This window comes from Aulostomus chinensis, chromosome 19, assembly GCF_037954235.1.
Source record: "Aulostomus chinensis isolate RoL2024-O1b breed Wild chromosome 19, RoL_Achi_v1.0, whole genome shotgun sequence".
Taxonomy (NCBI): domain Eukaryota; kingdom Metazoa; phylum Chordata; class Actinopteri; order Syngnathiformes; family Aulostomidae; genus Aulostomus; species Aulostomus chinensis.
The window spans coordinates 12,593,305-12,611,195 of record NC_141338.1 but is presented as its reverse complement, the minus strand read 5'-3'; the positions used below and the strand labels follow the sequence as shown (position 1 = coordinate 12,611,195).

Sequence of the window (17,891 nt, the reverse complement as noted above, 5' to 3'; positions counted from 1 at the left end):
GGCTTCCTCCTCTTACATTAGAAAAATGGTTGTTGGAAAGTTTCAGTGTTGCTGTGACGGACTTTGCCTTTGTGAGCGAAGGTTGCATCAAAGTTGACTTTTATTTCGTCGGTAAGATGATAAAATGTGCCAGGACTGATAAAAATGTCAGGTATCCAAGCTGTTTATCGGACATATCTTAAATGGGTCGACCTCTAGTCAAGGGTAGTTGTAACTGGAAACCTCCCCGATTTGAAAAATGGCAAATGTACTCTGTTCTCTGAAATATTACTGCTGTACTTTTTTTAACTTTGTTTTTTTTTGCAATGATCCCTTAGGAGTGATTATTATACATATATTATATTATATATTATTATTATTTTAAAGAGATTTATTATTCTGACTTCACTTGGGATGTGTGGGATTTGAATCTTGGAAGATATTTACTGACATTAATATTTTCTGTATGAAAGTTAGATTATGTGGAAATTTTCATTTCATATTTACTGAAAACATGCAAACATTGTGATTTTTAAATGGTCATTGATGATGAAGAATGCCGGGAATAGATGATTTTTGGCCGGCTGACTGATATCAGTAAGAAAACAAACAGTTTCTACTGCTAACATGTGGGCACAGGGACACATAGAGGAGCCAGGATTTGAACCTGGAACCTATTCGTTGTGAGGCAACGGTGCTAACCACTGCACCACAGTGCCACTTCCTTCTCACATTATACTTAATATTATTATATTGCAGTGTTGTACTGTTGTACTACGACCCTCAATACTACTGTCTCTCTTCACTTCAGGCGACGCGTACTACCTGGCCATCGGAGGCGGCGTGGCAGAACACAACTGGAACCACATTAGAACAGTTCTTCAGGACCAAGGCTTCCGCTGCCAGCTGATGGACCACTCAGAGGACATGGGCATGATCAGCATCCAGGGACCCAAGAGGTGCTGAAAAGAAGGAGGGGAGGGGGGGGTGTATAAAGGAGTCGACGTGAATAATTTGAGATGACGTCTTTATTGATATAAAGGTGACGAAAAGGTGAGAAAAGGAGACAGCCAAGGCAATGAGCAGGGGAAGAGAAAAAAGAACTGATTGATCTACAGATGCAGGTTATGATTCTCTTCCTGGATATGAGTGGTGGGGGAGATTAGCTGTTGGATCGATGAGAGGAGTGCAGGTTAAGTGGCTTTTTTCAAGAGTTGGCCGTAGATGTGCGAGATGAGTGCAGTGACAGAGGTGGATTGAAGACAGGAGGAGGAAGTTGAAGGTTAATGCTGTAATTTCAAGCAACCGCTGTTTATACACCCTGAAAACAGCCAGCGTTTTCTAGTCATGTGTATATAAACCGATGAAAGCATCCGCAGTTATTGTGGCCAAATGTTGGAAGGTGTTTAGCTGTGACACCAGCTTCCTCCGTGAGCAGCGACATGCTACTGTGCTACGGTAAACTGATCATTTAACTGTAAGATTATGGATACAAATAGGTTCAAGTATTTATAATGATGAATATAAAGGGCTGGTCCCTCAGTGTTGGTATTTTCCTCCAATTCTTTGTCACTCTCTACGCCTGGAGGAGTGTGTTCTCTCACGTAGACATCAATTGACCAGCAGTGTAAAAACAGAGCTCTGAGGCTCCTGTGGTCAGTGTAGCAGAACCGATTGATTCCAATGGAAGCGACCTGCTACAATGGCCGCGTCTTGTGGTGGATGCACCTGGTGTATGTTGTCATAGGTGAAAATGGTGCTGCACATTTCACTTTTCTGTACACTTTTTCTTTGTTTTTCATTCCAAACACAAGCTGGGCTTCCTTCAGCTTTTTACTGGTCTCTCTTTTTTTTCCTCTCCTCTCACCTCCTCCACCTCATCTTTGTTCTTCCCTCTCACCAGCAGCTAGGCCGCTCTCCACTCCGCTTCTTCTCGTCTTCTGTTCTCACAAGTGTCTCTCCTCACGTTCTCATTCTAATTCGACCCTCTTCTCCCCTCGTCCGCAATCACCAATACTCAGGTTTCCAATTAGTTTATTTCTAGCGGCTTTGTCGCTGACGTCTAAACAGAAATTAGTGTGTCACTGGCAGCAGTCGTCCAACATACAGTTTCTGTGTGTTCTATCAGAGATGTACACACAGAACAGAATGTTGGATGTTGGGCTTTTTGAGGTTTCTTGAGAATTTCAAGTGCAATCAGAATGTGAGGGCCTGTCTGATTTATATTTTGGAGATATTTGTGTGTGTGTGTGTGTGTGTGTGTGTGTGTGTGTGTGTGTGTGTGTGTGTGTGTGTGTGTGTGTGTGATACATAAACAAGACCACAATGATGCAATGATTCCCAGCTCCTCCTAATTGTTTCTTCCATCTATGAAGAATAGAAACGCTTCTGTTTTCCCAACTCTTTAAAGCTTGAAGAGAGCGAGAATGACAGTGTTTATGGAAATCCGTTTGTGTGCGGTTTCCCTCCCAGACTCTGATTTAAATTCTCTGGAGAGGGGAGTCATTACACTAGCAGCTTCTCACACAGCTTGGCAGCGCGTTCCAAACTTTGCTCCCGCTTTTTGTAATTATCAGCCTCACTTATAATATAGGAAATGATGTGCGAGACCTATTTGTGTGTGCATCCTCAGATCTGCAGCTGAGAGCCACAGTTAAGTGGCAAGTCAGAGAAACAAATTGGTGGTTGCAACATCCCTTGCCCCCCCCCCACACTTACACACACATGCATGCGCACACACACATACGCACACACAACGGGAGCCATTCACAGATTATATATAGCTAATTGGCCATGCTCTGCTCTTGGGCTCTTGAAGTTCAATGAACAAAGCATTGCTTCAGGAAGGACAGAAACTGAAGGACAGCCAGAAGAAAACATCCGTCTGTGCGTTACACTGTCACCCACATGCATGCCAGCACACACAAGCGTACATGCAACAATACACACTTTTATTACTGCAAAAATATCTCTCAGAAACGCATTGTATTCTGCACCTGCCCACTCACAAACATACAAGTGAACAAGTACACTAAATTTAGACTGCTTTTTTTTTCTGTTGACTCATCTTTATGTAATATTGTGTGCGCGCGCGCGTGTGTGTGTGTGTGTGTGTGTGTGTGTGTGTGTGTGTGTGTATGTGCATGTGGGGTTTGTGGGTGAAGAAGGTCCATCTCTATGGAGATGATCACTGGTAATGCTGCAGCTTTCTTATGATTGAAATTTTGCAAAACCACCTCATTGATCCGTGTTTGTTCACACATATACTGTGTGTGTGTGTGTATATATATATATATATATATGTGTGTGTATATATATATATATGTATATATATATATATATATATATATATGTGTATATATATATACATGTGTATATATATATATGTGTGTGTGTATGTATGTGTATATATACATATATGTATACATATATATACACACACACATATACATGTATATGTGTGTGTGTGTGTATAATGTGCACACACACAGATTAAATATGTGTCACTGTTGCACTGATGCAAATAGCAGCAGTTAATGATTCTCCTCCACTCTCTCTCTTTGTGCAGTCGAGAGGTGCTGCAGGAGGTATTGGACACAGATCTGAGCAATGAAGCGTTTCCTTTCTCTACCCATAAAGTTGTCAATGCAGCTGGCCATCAGGTGAGAAAACACAAACACACACACACACACACACACACACACACACACACACACACATCTGCCAGCTTTAAAATAAGCCTGTCAGTCTGAGTTGAGTAATAAATGGGTTAATTAAAAGTGCTTGTATGCAGATCAGGCTGTTGAGTGAATTATAATTTTAATGGTGAATGACACACAGTCATCAGCACTGCAGCGCTGGCACCTTCCTCAGCTTTAGCTCTGTTTTTGTCCCTACCACTCTAGTGTCAACACCTGTGGCTTGTTTGCTTTGTTCTGATTCAGAATCAAGATGAATGCATTTGTTTAATTTGTGCATTTGTATTCAAACACTGGTTAGCCTCCTGCTAACTTGAAGGAGGGCAGATAACCTCTGGAGACTTTCCAAATGTTATCAGACCAAATGGATGAAATTCTTATCTACAGGGTGTCCCGTCACACTCATTTTCCACTGGTTGAAGTAGGTTACAGCACATCTTATGACTTAGGCCACTGACTAAACTTAAACTACTTTCAGGGACACAAACCAGAACTTTTAATTGGGGGTGACACATGCGTCTGGGGATAAATGCTTTTTGTGTCCCTAATTTTCAGGTAAGCTTTTAAGATGAGGGTTAGTATGGCTTTGGGTAAATTAATGCAAGTTGATGTAAATACCCCAAAAGTGAATATGTGTGTGTGTGTGTGTGTGTGTGTGTGTGTGTGTGTGTGTGTGTGTGTGTGTGTGTGTGTGTGTGTGTGTGTGTGTGTGTGTGTGTGTGTGTGTGTGAGAGAGAGAGAGAGAGAGAGAGAGACAGATGGCATCCTTGTGACTAGATTCTTGGATGTCAAATCTGTCCACATTTCTGTGTTTCTCTGCTTCTTTTGCTGCCTTCCCTCTCTGCTGCCCTGAGGTCATTCATCTCTCTTTCCAGCGCTATTGCTCGCAATGCTGGTGAAATCACGCATTTACACTTAGCCATCTTCATCATTCATTGTTTAAACACAACACCGTGTAATGTATGCGACCTGTAGACTTGACCTCTACACTGTGTTTGGCCTCAGATCAAAAAGAGCATATTGTGCCAGCACATGTAGCGACACACATGTCCACATATGCTCATCCTGTCTTAGTTGCTCCTGCATGAATTATGCAACGCACCAGTGATTGCAGACGGCATCTTCCCCAAGCTCACTCTGTGTGTGTGTCTTTGTGTGTATGTGTTTGTGTGCTAGCGTGCGCGGCTGTGCATGTGTGTGTTGCTTGTGCTGTGTTCCAGCTGGTAACTGGCCCTGTCTGGGTGACATCTTAATGCCTGCGCTCACTGCTTTGAGAACACAACTCTCTCTCTGGCCCTCACTCACCTCAGAGCTCATTAGATTTCTCTCTCTCTCTCTCTCTCTCTCTCTCTCTCTCTCTCTCTCTCTCTCTCTGAAGCAACTATGCTGGCTTGCCTGTGAGGTCATGAATTCATGTTTAAATGCATTTCTCCACTTGCATGTGTGTGCAGTTTAGTAAATGTGTGAGTGACTTGCACATAAAGCATGCATGTGTCACAGCGCGTTCGTCGCCTGTGTGTGTGTGTGTGTGTGTGTGTGCGTCTGTGTGTTATGTACATGTGCAGGCCGACATGTCCTGTCCTCCCCAGAGTTTCTTGGTGTACATATGGGGCCCAGGGTGAACCTTGGCTGGCCAGATGGCTGTCACAGCACCCACTGGGGAAACTGTTGGAGAGTTTTCTCTCCTATTTTTTTGACTCCCTTCCACACTTTGGTTTCTGTTCAGTTGCTTTTTAAGCTTCCCTCACATTTTTTAAATCAGTTTGAAAAGATCATAACATTTGAGTCTTGTGTTGCATGATTTGCCACGACTATGAAGCAATCGCAGTGCCCTGCTAGGGCTGCTGAATACATCAAATTGCAATATGGGTTTCTGCAATTTTGAAGTAACAGCAAGACACAGGATTTGTTAAAGCCGACTGTCAAAATGTAACTTGGATTTTTTTCCCCCTTTGCCCCACAAAAAACAAACCATTTAGATGCATTTGAATAACAGTGAAAAAAGATTAACATTACCTCTAATATTGTAAATCATATCACAAGCAGTGACGTCAGTCAAAATGATCACATTTAGATATTTATTCATTCACCTGCTTGACCTTGATGGATGACTGTATTTCTATTTCGAGCCATGTTTTATTGCTGTGTCATAAATAAATCCAGGCTAAGTTAATTTCTACGGTATAAATGTATTGAAAATTAAGAAAATGCTATTTGGCATAAATTCCTACCCTCTATCCACCTTAAATCCATTTATTTCTTCTTTGATTATCCGCATCAAGATATTTTAGGCAGGTATCCTATCAAAATACTGATTTTTTTTTTTTGTATTGTGACACTTAAAACCTTTGCTGCGGAGGAGAAAAGAAATTTATGCAAAGAGAACAAACCACCTGCAGCTTTTATTTAAAATCTAGTTTTGTCAGAGAGCTCAAACGCCTGTCCTTGACCAAATCAAACGTCCTTGTGGATTTTTAGGGGGATTTGTATCGATACTGGAGAAAATACTTTTCCATTTCTCTCTCTGTCCATTTGTGACCAGAGAGACAAGTTTGTGATATTTATAATATTTAGAGCGCTAGGAGATCTGCACTCTTTGTATTGTTTTACCACTATGGAGGTCTTGATTAAAAAAAAAAATACTCACAATAGCCATCATGAACAAAATTACACAAAATAACACAGACTGACAAAAGCTCCCTTTTCTATTATCTCCCTCCCAAGCATCATTAAGCCATTTCTTGCCATTATTGTCTCGTCCTTCACGCTTGTACACTCCTGCACTATCTCCCTCTATCACCTCCTTCTCTCCTTCTTTCATCGGTTCCAACTCTAACCCCCCCCCCCCCCCAACACCACCACCACTACCCCACCACCGCCCCCATTAGTGATTTTTTTAATCTCTCAGACTCTAATCTTTTTGGGAAATGAAGGTTGTGTCCAAAAAGCTTTAAGTCTTTGTGCTTCTTATCAGATCTGTATATCTTTTCTCATTCTTTTCTTCTTCTTTCTCTCTCTCTTTCTCTCTCTCTCTCTCTCTCCCCTCTCTCTCTCTCTCTCTCTCTCTCTCTCTCTCTCTCTCTTTTTGCGCAGCTGCTGTTAGTATTAAAATGCATGACAAGTGGATCTGGTCCTTGAAGATTAAATGTGTGAGTGTGACTGAGCACCAGCCCCCCTCGGTCTTTCTAAGCCCCTCCCACTTCTCCTTCTCTGGTCCAGGTGAGAGCGATGCGTCTGTCATTTGTTGGAGAGCTTGGTTGGGAGCTGCACATTCCCAAAGACTCGTGCCTTCCCGTCTACCAGGCTGTCATGGCTGCTGGTGCAAAGCATGGCATCATCAATTCAGGCTACAGGGCCATCGACTCACTCAGCATAGAGAAAGGTAACTCTGACACCAGAGGCTAGCTCGGGTTACGCTTGTCTCATCGTTTAGGAAGTCAATAAAGACTTGATGTAACTTGAATAGTAATACATCATCTAGAGGAGCCAACAGATTTTTAAATGCTTTAAATGGAAAATTCTGCTTGTTGTTCTGTGCTCATATTAATAACCTCAGACACCTTTTTCATATTTGTCAGGTTACAGACATTGGCACGCCGACCTTCGCCCAGATGACACACCCTTAGAGGCGGGGCTTGGGTTCACTTGTAAACTGAAGAGTTCAATCCCGTTCCAGGGCCGTGATAGGCTGGAGAAACAGAAGGAGGAGGGGCTGAGGAGGCGCATCGTCTCCTTCACCATCGACGAGTCAGTAGAACCTCCGACAGAAATGAATGACAACATAAATGCTTGACTGAAATACTTTGATCTCCACAGACACATTTCTATCCCCTAAATGAAAGTTCTGTTCACTTACCTAAAGACAGTGTAGTTTATATTTTTATATTCTTAATTAATAACACCGTGTTAACACACATAGGGTGGGGAGGAGGTGGGTGGTTGATGATGAAAGCTGGCTCCATGACATCACCCGCCACCAGATCAGCCAAGGAACAAATCTGTTCCAACAGCTGTGTTTCAACCAGTAGTGGACAATCATTATGCACATTTATAACCCAGTATGGAGAGATACTTACACTGACACGTCATTGATGGGGATCAGTCACTTGTACTGGATACTTTAGATTTCAGCTGACAAAAGTGGTTTGGGGTTTAGTTTCCCTTCTCAGAAACAGTAAAATGTGATATTAGGTCAATGCTGTTCTAGAATTTGTTTGGCAACTCATGTTTCTGTCTTCCTCTTTAAGATTTTCACCTGATAAGATAAAACATTTAAATAGCATTTCCCTGCTGTGAAATGAAAATGCCACAAGTTCCGGTTTGATCTTTATTAATGTTTAATCTTCAGCTTGAGGATTATATTCCTCGAGTTGAAACTGTACAGAAAAAAAGCACATTTATCTTAGTTTTATAAGCTCGTAACGTTCAAACTAGAAGCCTTATTGTGTATGTGTGTGTGTGTGGGGGGGGGGGGTCCTGATGATTTGGATTTTATTATGAAAGGAAATCTGACGACTGCAGTTCATTGTATTCTTCATGGGAAATACGAACGCTTCTGTCAGTGGTATTTTACTCATTACTGTGCACATTAACTATTTGAATTTAATTGAATTTGATATCAAGCACTGTGTTTGAAAGAATTCTTTTCCTCTGTCTCCTTCAGGAAAGTACCAATGTTCGGTCTGGAGGCGATCTTCCGCAATGGCGTTCCTGTTGGTCACCTGCGGCGTGCTGACTATGGTTTCTTCATCGACAAAACAATTGGTTACGGATATATCCGCAACCCTGATGGCGGAGTGGTAATTATTATTTTTATCATCCTATTTCATGCGCAATTCAACAAAAGTTTGACCTGCAGGGCGAGAAGAGGCCAGATGTCTCCTGATGCAGCTGATATTAGCAGAAATATGTGCTAAAATCTTGTAAACAAGCCTGAACACAGATGCATGAACATTAAAAAAACATTTTGTTTTTAAAAAAAAAAGTGTTGAAGAATTGTGAGCAGCCAACATTTGGAGATAATATCTGCCTTCTGTATGGTGGAAAAAAAGAACTATTGTCTTTCTGCAACACCTCAGATTGTCCATGTGAAACGGCCCCAAAACAAGGTCTTTTACCAGCGGGCCGTTTGCCTTGGAGCTTGCCGGTCCAATCTGGGAGTGATGTCACACCCGAGCTGACCACATTCTGCTAGAAGTGGGAAAAAACAATAAAATGGACATTGTTGGCATCTCAGAGCTTTGCAGTAGCAGTTGATACCAACTCTGTACGTGTTATTTTGAATATACTGTATAAACACAGTAGCGAACACATCCACAGGATACAGATGAATGGTTCTGTGTTCACGATTGATTTAAGGGGGCATTCTGACAACGGTGCAGAGTTTTTATCAGAAAGATCCACTATGGATGCCCGAGTGGTCATACTGGATTGTGATCTCAGTGTCAGTTAGGAATCTACGAGTTGGAAGTCCAGTTTCAGTTTGGGTTCTATTTGAACGTTTGATATCAACCAGCTCCACTGTGTGTGTGTGTGTGTGTGTGTGTGTGTGTGTGTGTGTGTGTGTGTGTGTGTGTGTGTGTGTGTGTGTGTGTGTGTGTGTGTGTGTGTGAGAGAGAGAAAGAGAGAGAGAGAAAGATAGACAGCGAGTGTGCGAGCACTGACCTCACTACAGGCCGTTTATCTCCAGATTTCCCCACCAAGGGACGAATAAAGGTCTTAAATTTCGTCAACTCTCACCAAAGGAACTCGATGGATACGTCGCAGGCGAGAGGAAAAACATGATTTTTGATTTGAGATGAACTGTCCCTTTTAACAAAAATGCTTACGACTGTATTTGTGCTGTCACGTGTTTGCCTACATGATTCGTTCATAACCTAAAACAGTCTTGTGTGTAAGTGTGAGTGTGCGCGAGCGTGCACACACATGTCAGGTTTGTGGTCTTCGTTTATTCGTAAAACAAAGGTGACCCTTAGACAACCATTAGTTTTGTAGGGCATTTCAGTTCAATGCACAAATATGGGCACAATGACACACACACACACACGCACACACACAGATACCAGGTGGAATCCAGTGATGTGAATGAAGAGAATGTGCTCAGTAATATGAGATGGGACCAGATGTGCGAGTGTGTGTGTGTGTGTGTGTGTGTGTGTGTGTGTGTGTGTGTGTGTGTGTGTGTGTGTGTGTGTACACTAACCAACAACCTTGTGTGTTGTTCTAAATCTGTACGAGTGTCTGCACTCCTCTGCAGGCCTGACTCTTCACATCTTTCTCTTTCATTTTCGTACATTTAAGTCGAAAGGTCAAAACTCCAGTGGTATAAAGCAACAACACGTTTTATTTTGTGGCCTTCATCACGTTCATCCTCTTTATTTCCTGTCGTTACTGACCAAAAAATCTTGTATTTCATTTTTGTAATCTTGCAATCTTTGTAATCTTGTATTTATTTGTTTGGAACCAGAAAATGTTTCATGTTTATGTTTATTTGAAATACAAATACTGCATCGTGACCTTGAAGTTTGATATTGGATCACCACATTTTTTTTCAAGTTCATCCTTGAGTCCCAGTGTTCCTTCAAGCCCAACATAGCGGACAACATAATGCCTCCAATTTATGGCTTTCACTGGTGCAGAGGCTTAAAAAAAAGACATGATTAACCATTTATTGAAAGAGTTAATTTAATTTGTTTTCTCTCAATTGACTAATTAACGATGTTGCAATGTTACTAGATCCCCCCTTAATATAATTTGTTTTAAGAATGTCTTTTTATTTCAATCACCAAATTGGATACATTTAAAATCCCTCTGACTCCAGTAAAAACGCTATTAATAAAATAAACTCATACTTTCCAAACAGAATGAATAAGTCAGCTGCTATTTCTTTTATTTCTCAGCAGGAATACCAGGCCAACACTTGACATTTAGATGGAGAAAGCTAATTCATATCTTACTAGAGAACCGTTATATTTGTAAGAATGCTGCAGGGTTCGTTTAATTAGCAACTGTGAGGGAAATGTTTGCGTCCTCTCATCGGTTCTTGTTGTAACCGGGCTGCTACGATTTCTGCAATTAATGCAGTGTGTGAAACACTTGTTCCTTCAGACGAGGACAAGGACATTTACGTCATCGGTTGATTGCTGGAGACACTGGACGCTGGAATGGATGCAGCTTTTGCCCCTGAGTAAGGTTGTCGGTTGGATAGATCTCTTCCCTCTAAAGCCTTCAACATGGAAGTTGTAAAAACTGAGTGGCAATGAGAGAGAGAGAGACAGCTGTGTGTTTGTGTGTCTGTGCACATGTGCGTGTGCGCGCGCGTGTGTGTGTGTGTGTGTGTGTGTGTGTGTGTGTGTAAGAGTGACAGATCAGTGGCAGAGCTGGAGGAGGGAAAAGCGAGGCAGTCAGTAGAAATTAGCTCTGTGGGTTAGGAGGGAGCAGACATTGACTCATGAGTGAATGAATTGCTTTCAGCGTTTATATTAATCTTGCATGGTTTTCCTGTCAGATATGAATTTGTTCATTTGGGAGGACGCTGCCGCTTTAGCAACACGTTTAAATATTTTACAAAGAGTGTGAACTAATTGGTTTGATATGATTTTCATTCCACCATCTCTCTCTCTCTCTCTCTCTCACACACCCCCCCTTCCTGTGTTTCCTCCATCTGTCATTTTTCGGTCTCCGCCCCGTCTCTCTTCTCTTTATCAGGTGAGTGCTGATTTTGTAAAGAGTGGCGAGTTTACCCTGGAGAGGATGGGAGTGACGTACAAAGCCAAGGCCCACCTCAAATCTCCATTTGACCCTGAGAATAAACGCGTCAAGGGCATCTACGTTTGAGAAGGACCACACACACACGTACACACACTCATGTGAAAACTGAATCAAACACACACTTGAGAGGGGCAGCTTTCTGACATGCACATCAAGTATTTTATTCAGATTTCATCCGTTATTTTTATGGAACTGGAACACATGATGGAATTTATATTGATCAGGAAAATGTTGTCAATATAACAACATGAAGTAACAGGAGTTTGATCTTCATGTTTTTGTTGTTTACACAGCAAAGAATCATGTTATGTGTGTGACTATTAAGATGTCTTGATAATCCATAGGAAATTATAGGTTTTATTATCTGTAGTAATGTTCAGTTGTGCCTTTGCGGAGTTGAAGAGATGAAATGACTGTAAATGATCATGTTTAAGCCACTTTAGGAAAAACACACCAACAGAATATGTCACAATCATTGCGGTACCAGTAAACTCCTGGAACCTCAGGACAACCCTCATTAACTCAAAGCCTGAAACACACTAGAGACGCTGCATAACATCAGCGGCATGTTGCTAAAAATATGCCCGCCAGGACCAGAGAGTGATTGGTGTGGCTGTTCTTTTTGATGACGGTGACTGCAGTGACCATTGCTACAGGCGTCGGCGCCGTGTTTCAGGCTCGTCTGTGGCTGTGAAGGTACTTTTTGTATGTGAAACACAAGCAGCTGTTGCCCTGGTCCTGACAATGAGGCTAGATTTGTTGCAACAAATGTGTTTGTGTGTGTGTTTGTGTGTGTGTGTGTGTGTGAGAATGTGTGTGAATGAGTGTGCATTTAAATTCCATAACTCCTTGGTGGCAAAAGCTTTTATCTGCTCAAGCTAAAGAGAAAACTAGACCTTTATTGGTAGCATCTGTTAGTCAGGCTGTTGAAACCAAGGCTGTTTTATATTTTGTGTAACATCCTACTGTTGTAATGTTATTTTAAACCATCCATGAGGCCACAGGTTACAGTTGTATTACTGTAGTGAATAGAATTATACTTAGACTGCACATTATCCCTACTCGCAGGTTAAGCCAGATTACCGTTTGTGCTGATAATAATGACTAAAACAAGAGTTTTTCCTGCTACCATCTGAAATCGCAGGCAGGCAGTGTTCATCATAGATGTGAAGGGGGGAGGGGAGAGGAAAATGAAACAAAACGTGCACTCCAACGCACAATTTACCAGGCAGGGACAGCTGAGGAAAAAGAACAGAACCAGAGCCGTTATCAGCAGCTGAAACCTTTTCTGCTCCGTCCCCCCTGTTGCTGAGTTCTGCTGTGCTAATCTGCTACCGCCGCCGCCACTGCCGCTCTCAAACTCAAAGCTCTTGTGGTTTCAACAGATAACATGTTATCTGAAAAAAAAGGTAGTTCCCTAACATTTCACAAATTCTTAAAAAGCTCAAATTTTTCTTGTTTTTTTTTTGTTTTTTTAGTCAATCAGCTGTGACTTTTTTGTTTTTTTGCATCCGCTTGTCAACCTTCCTGCTGCACAATTCCTTCACGCCGACTGCAGAGAGGCGGCACCTTCGTCTCATTAATTAACTTTCAATTTAAAAATGAATTTAGTGTGGCAGATTAGTCAGTAAGGCCGGGCTGTGATGTTAATTATGTGAACAATTTTAAAATGTGACAAAACGAGTCCATACTGCTAATTTGGGACAAGACTATTGGAGAAATGATGGTGCCTTCTAATGTGTGTGTGTGTGTTTATATATTTCAAAACTAAATGGGGCAACAAGTTTTCTAGCTAAGACGCTCCAATTTTCTGCGTTGTGGTTCTGTGAATGAATAACTCTTTCTATGTACAGCACGACCAGTGACTGTACAAATCACCAGTCACTCAAACTCATTTCTGTAATTCCTGAAATGTAGTGACAGACCTAATTTTTGTTTTGTTTGTTATTTTTTTTACATGTGCAATTTGGTCATGAGTTCTTTTCCATCTGTGTTTACACTCAAATGAACTGCCCAAGTTCACCACATTCTTTGTCAGTAGCAGCCCTGAATAAAAAGCTGAGTCTTAAAGGGGCATTTGTATGTGTGTGGGATGATTTGTGGATTCTGCCCAATAATTGGTGAAATCGTAGATTTCAGGAGTAGCTTAGCTTAACAACACGATTAAAAATAAAGTATCAAAATGGCTCAAATGTGTCCCTTGATTTGTATTTCCTCATAAGACAAAACTGTAAACTTAATGTCGACTTCAGCCGCTGAAATCAACAGACTTTTAAATTGGTGATTGAAATTTCAAGGGGTTTTAGATTTTTTTTTTTAATTAATGGTAATGAATTAATCTTAAGACATTAAATGAAATGCATCTACCCCAAAATATAATGGATTATTCCTTGGCTCCTGCTGCACCCCGCCTACGGGTTTAGTTGTTGCATAATCCTGCTGACAGACAGACAGACAGATGTGGGTGAAACTATAAGCTTCTTTTAGGACGTAATTATCCATCAAATAACATGTCATGCGTTAGATGACATTTCATCGTAAAAAAAAGATGTTGCACAGTCCAGTGTCCAGATCAACAACTATCTTTAGATACAGGCTCTGTTGTGTTAAATAGGCCACACCCCTTTGTTCCTTTCTCTCGTCATTTCTCAGCCCAAATGGTCAAGGCAGATGGCCGCCCACGTAGAGCCTGACGATACCGTCTGTTAAAATACAGTTTTCACATCACCGCTGTCAGCAAGCATTCCCCTGGTTGAATAGTTTGGTCTCTTTAAATCAAGTTAAGGTGTGAGCTTCTATAACTGCTCCATTTATGTCATGAGGATTTGGTGTTACATAAATAAAATGAACTTGACCAATCTGATGATTCATGGGTCACCACCAGGGTGAGGGAGAAGCTATTAATGGACAAAATAGACCAAAGACTTGACCCATGATTTTTAGCTGTGGTAGGCGATATTAAAATCGTTTTAGGTACACTGAAACTTACGCTACCATGAGATTGAAGAATGTTCAAGAGCCAAAATAAAACCATAAATGAACGGAGCTCAGTTTTGAGTCCAGCGATCTTCTCATCACAACCATTGAAGCAGATAACTTTCCCACTTAATGATATTTTTATTGTCATTTTTTTCAGGCAAAAGACATTTGACAGAGGACCTAATTGATATTGATTTATTAGTAAGTAACAGCAGAAATTCACACAGTTTGCGCGCTGAAAAAGTCCGGAGTAAAGACCATCTCCACCGCTTTGAAATGTGAAGCATGAATAGGATAAATATGAACTTGTGAGCACTGGTAACAACACACAGACTATCCACATAATACCACTGAGCAAGAATCAGTGAGCCTAAGTTGAATTCGATCTTCAAACACAGACATGAGACGGATGAGAATTCCTCAGAGTCACAGAAGATTTTTGAACTTTTCCCCACCGGCTCAGGCTGTGGGGGTAAGCGGCCGGCTGGTGGGACGCGGTCCAACCTCACAGGGGTACGGAGGCTTCTTCAGGGTGGAGGTAACCACGGGCAGCGGTTGTTTGTCCCACTCGCCCTGGAGAAACAGATATATAAATGGTTTTGACGTATGATGTATTGTCAAGTCCTAAATATTTCCCCTCCAAATGTGGCAGAAGGGGTCACGTCCTTGCACTCTAAACAGCAAGTTTAATTGAATTGCACAGCAATAACAGGAGCACATCAAACACTGTCAGCACCTCCAAAAACACAATTAAAGTCTTTTTGCTTTTTAATGTGTCATTCAGTGGTTCAGACTCTTTGTCCTCTGAAACAATTTGCATATAAATGTTTTAGTATTATTATTTATGTTCTACAAAGACTCATCAGCATATTCATTGTTGTTTATGCCTGTTTGTGATGCTGAAGTTCATTCAGGTGTATCAGCGAAAACAAACGTGCTTCTATGAAGCGTCAGGCTAGCGGGCATGGCTAGCATGCTAACAACAACAACTAACAAAGTTCTAAATTGTGCATTTTCTGTAAACTCTGTAACCCCCCTGTAATTGTTGCTTGTATTAGACTGCAGTTACGAGGTACATTTAACTCCACCCAGCTAAAGTTGCAGGTCAATTCACAACACAGGTCAAGTACTTCATGACCAGTTGAAAAATAAATGAGAGAGAAGCGAAATCCAATTTTAACCATAAACCTTGAGATCGTGCTGTCAGCGTGCAGTTGCTTTACTTTGAAATGATCTCCCATGTGATGGCTTCCTCCAAGTATCTTGAAAGCAGCTGCAGCTAAAGTCTTTTGACAGTGTTCCATTGGCCCCATTAATGAAAAGAGACAGAAACGAACTAAAAAAGCTGACTTGTTCATTTCTGTCTCTTTTAGAATCTACAGTAGTTGATGTACATTTGCCGTTCCGCACGATACCACACCAAAACAAAAATATCCCGATCGATATTACTGCTACATGGTTTTGCACATGATTTATCCCCGTTACTGACCAGTGTGTGTGTGTGTGAGTATGTTTCCAATACAAGTTAACACACTGTCTGTTAAGCCTGTCCGACTGTATTCTATCCAACTGTCTACTTTAGAGCTGGTTTAATTGGTTGTGTGTGCGTGTGCGTGAGCGTGCGCGTGTGCGCTTTGGGACTCACAGGAAAGAGACGTGCAGTAGACTGGTTGCAGTGCATGGAGAAAGGGGCTGTGTTATAAAGCGTGTCCAGCACTTTAGCAGCGAAGCTGTCCCACTGTAGCTGAGAATACTGCTCCGTCACACTAACCTCACCACATACACACTGGTCATTCCCGTGGAACCTGGAAGGAAGGTGGGATGATGAAGAGAGGAGAGGGAGAGTGAAACAGTCAGACTTGGCATGGAGAGAACAGTGTCACCGTAAAGGACAACGTATCTGTTTTTTCCAGATTAAAAGCAGTAATCCCCTCTCTGGTTCCAGGAATGGAGGATGGGGGTGGGGGGGTGGGGGGCAAAAGTTGCTTAGTCACACCAGAGATGGAGAAGCAAAGTGAAAAGGTTTGTGCGTGTGTTACCTGTTAATGAAGTTTAAATATTTTTGCAGGTGTTCTGGGTCAACATGGCTCTTGCAGAGCTCCAGCTGAGTGCGAGGGTAGTAGTGAATGTAGTTGACACACATTTCCTCCATGATGCCAAAACCTCCCTAAAACCCAGAGACAACAAAGGAGAGATGGACAAGAACAGTAAAGAGAGCAGGAGGTATCGAAGGGTAAGTGGAGGGTTGACAGCGCCTGTGATGGAGAAGGAAGCACGAGGACTGACAGGCTGATCGTTTGTATTACTTTATATTGAACTTGCTCACCACAGTTGGCTTGGTCCTGTCCTCTGTGTTGTAAGTACACTTTGTTATGAGGTCATCGCCCTGCGGGGTGAAGAAACAACACATGGATGGTACACTCAAAATACACAAAGATGTTAATGCAACACTTTCATTTTTGCAGACATCAGTGTGTTAAGGGAAAAAAAAATGTCTGAGATTTGTGCGTGTGCTTAAAGATGTTTGCCAATTAATTTGTTTGAATAATCCCATTAGCGAGCATTTTCCTCTCTGCCAAGATAATCCATCAGTTGCACAGGTACAGAATATCGAGATGCCGCTAAGAATCTAAAAATGTTACAGTGCAGGTTACTATTTTTTTTCTATCTTCTGTCTCTTTCTATCCATCTTTTTCAGTATCCCATGGTGCGGTTGGAGTTACCGGGAGGTGTGCGATAGGGACACAGCTGCAGGAGACAGCTGGTTCATGCAGCTTGATACCAGGATTGTTGTGTCCTTTGTCTGTCTCTCAACATGATGTCAGTTTGCAGCATGACAGCGCTTGGCCTTGAGTTGCTAAGTTTCTAGAAGCTGAAAAGATCATTGCACTATTCACCAACCAAGTCTCTACTATAAAATCTGGAGGAAGTTCTGCAGTAGTCAGCAAGGCCAGACAGTTCCTGGTTCCTGGAATAGCCAGGAAATCTGCATACGTCTTGAAGACAAACAACAGTCCTCAAGCCTCAGGCCTGACAACCCTGATGCAGAAAAAATAAAATAGAAAAAAATGAACTGAACAATGTTGAAGGTACTGGTTGTTTCCTTCGACTTGACATCAAAAATCAACATCTTCTTCAATTTCTGAATGTTTGAGTTCAGGGTGAACACAATGATGTCAGAAGTCTGAGATCTCATCCATTTTCTACCACTTATCCTGTTAAGGGTCGGGGGGGGGGGGGCTGGAGCCTATCCCAGCAGCCTTCAGGTGAGAGGCGGGGTTCACCCTGGACAGGTCACCAGTCTAGCTCAGGACCAACACATAGAGACAGACAACCATTCACACTCACAGTCACACCTACGGTCAGTTTAGAGTATCAATCAGCCTCGTCCCCTCTTGATGTCTTTGGACTGTGGGAGGAAGCTGGAGTACCAGAGAGAACCCACACAGGAACAGGGAGAACATG

The 17,891-nt window shown here is 41.9% G+C and overlaps 2 protein-coding genes across 2 annotated transcripts in view; one reads left to right on the top strand and one right to left on the bottom strand.

Moving 5' to 3' along the window:
- Positions 1–13,628, top strand: part of sardh (sarcosine dehydrogenase) — a 45,254-nt gene extending 31,626 nt beyond the window's left edge. Inside the window, exons 17-22 of the mRNA XM_086186547.1 lie at positions 791–938; positions 3,548–3,641; positions 6,897–7,059; positions 7,256–7,424; positions 8,341–8,476; positions 11,385–13,628. Of these exons, the coding sequence (XP_086042673.1) occupies positions 791–938; positions 3,548–3,641; positions 6,897–7,059; positions 7,256–7,424; positions 8,341–8,476; positions 11,385–11,513 (839 nt within the window). The 3' untranslated portion in view covers positions 11,514–13,628. The remainder of the gene's footprint in view (positions 1–790; positions 939–3,547; positions 3,642–6,896; positions 7,060–7,255; positions 7,425–8,340; positions 8,477–11,384) is intronic.
- Positions 13,629–14,814: 1,186 nt separating this feature from the next.
- Positions 14,815–17,891, bottom strand: part of dbh (dopamine beta-hydroxylase (dopamine beta-monooxygenase)) — a 19,231-nt gene continuing 16,154 nt past the window's right edge. Inside the window, exons 9-12 of the mRNA XM_086187350.1 lie at positions 16,753–16,812; positions 16,466–16,593; positions 16,072–16,231; positions 14,815–14,999 (exon numbers count right to left, since the gene is read on the bottom strand). Of these exons, the coding sequence (XP_086043476.1) occupies positions 14,886–14,999; positions 16,072–16,231; positions 16,466–16,593; positions 16,753–16,812 (462 nt within the window). The 3' untranslated portion in view covers positions 14,815–14,885. The remainder of the gene's footprint in view (positions 15,000–16,071; positions 16,232–16,465; positions 16,594–16,752; positions 16,813–17,891) is intronic.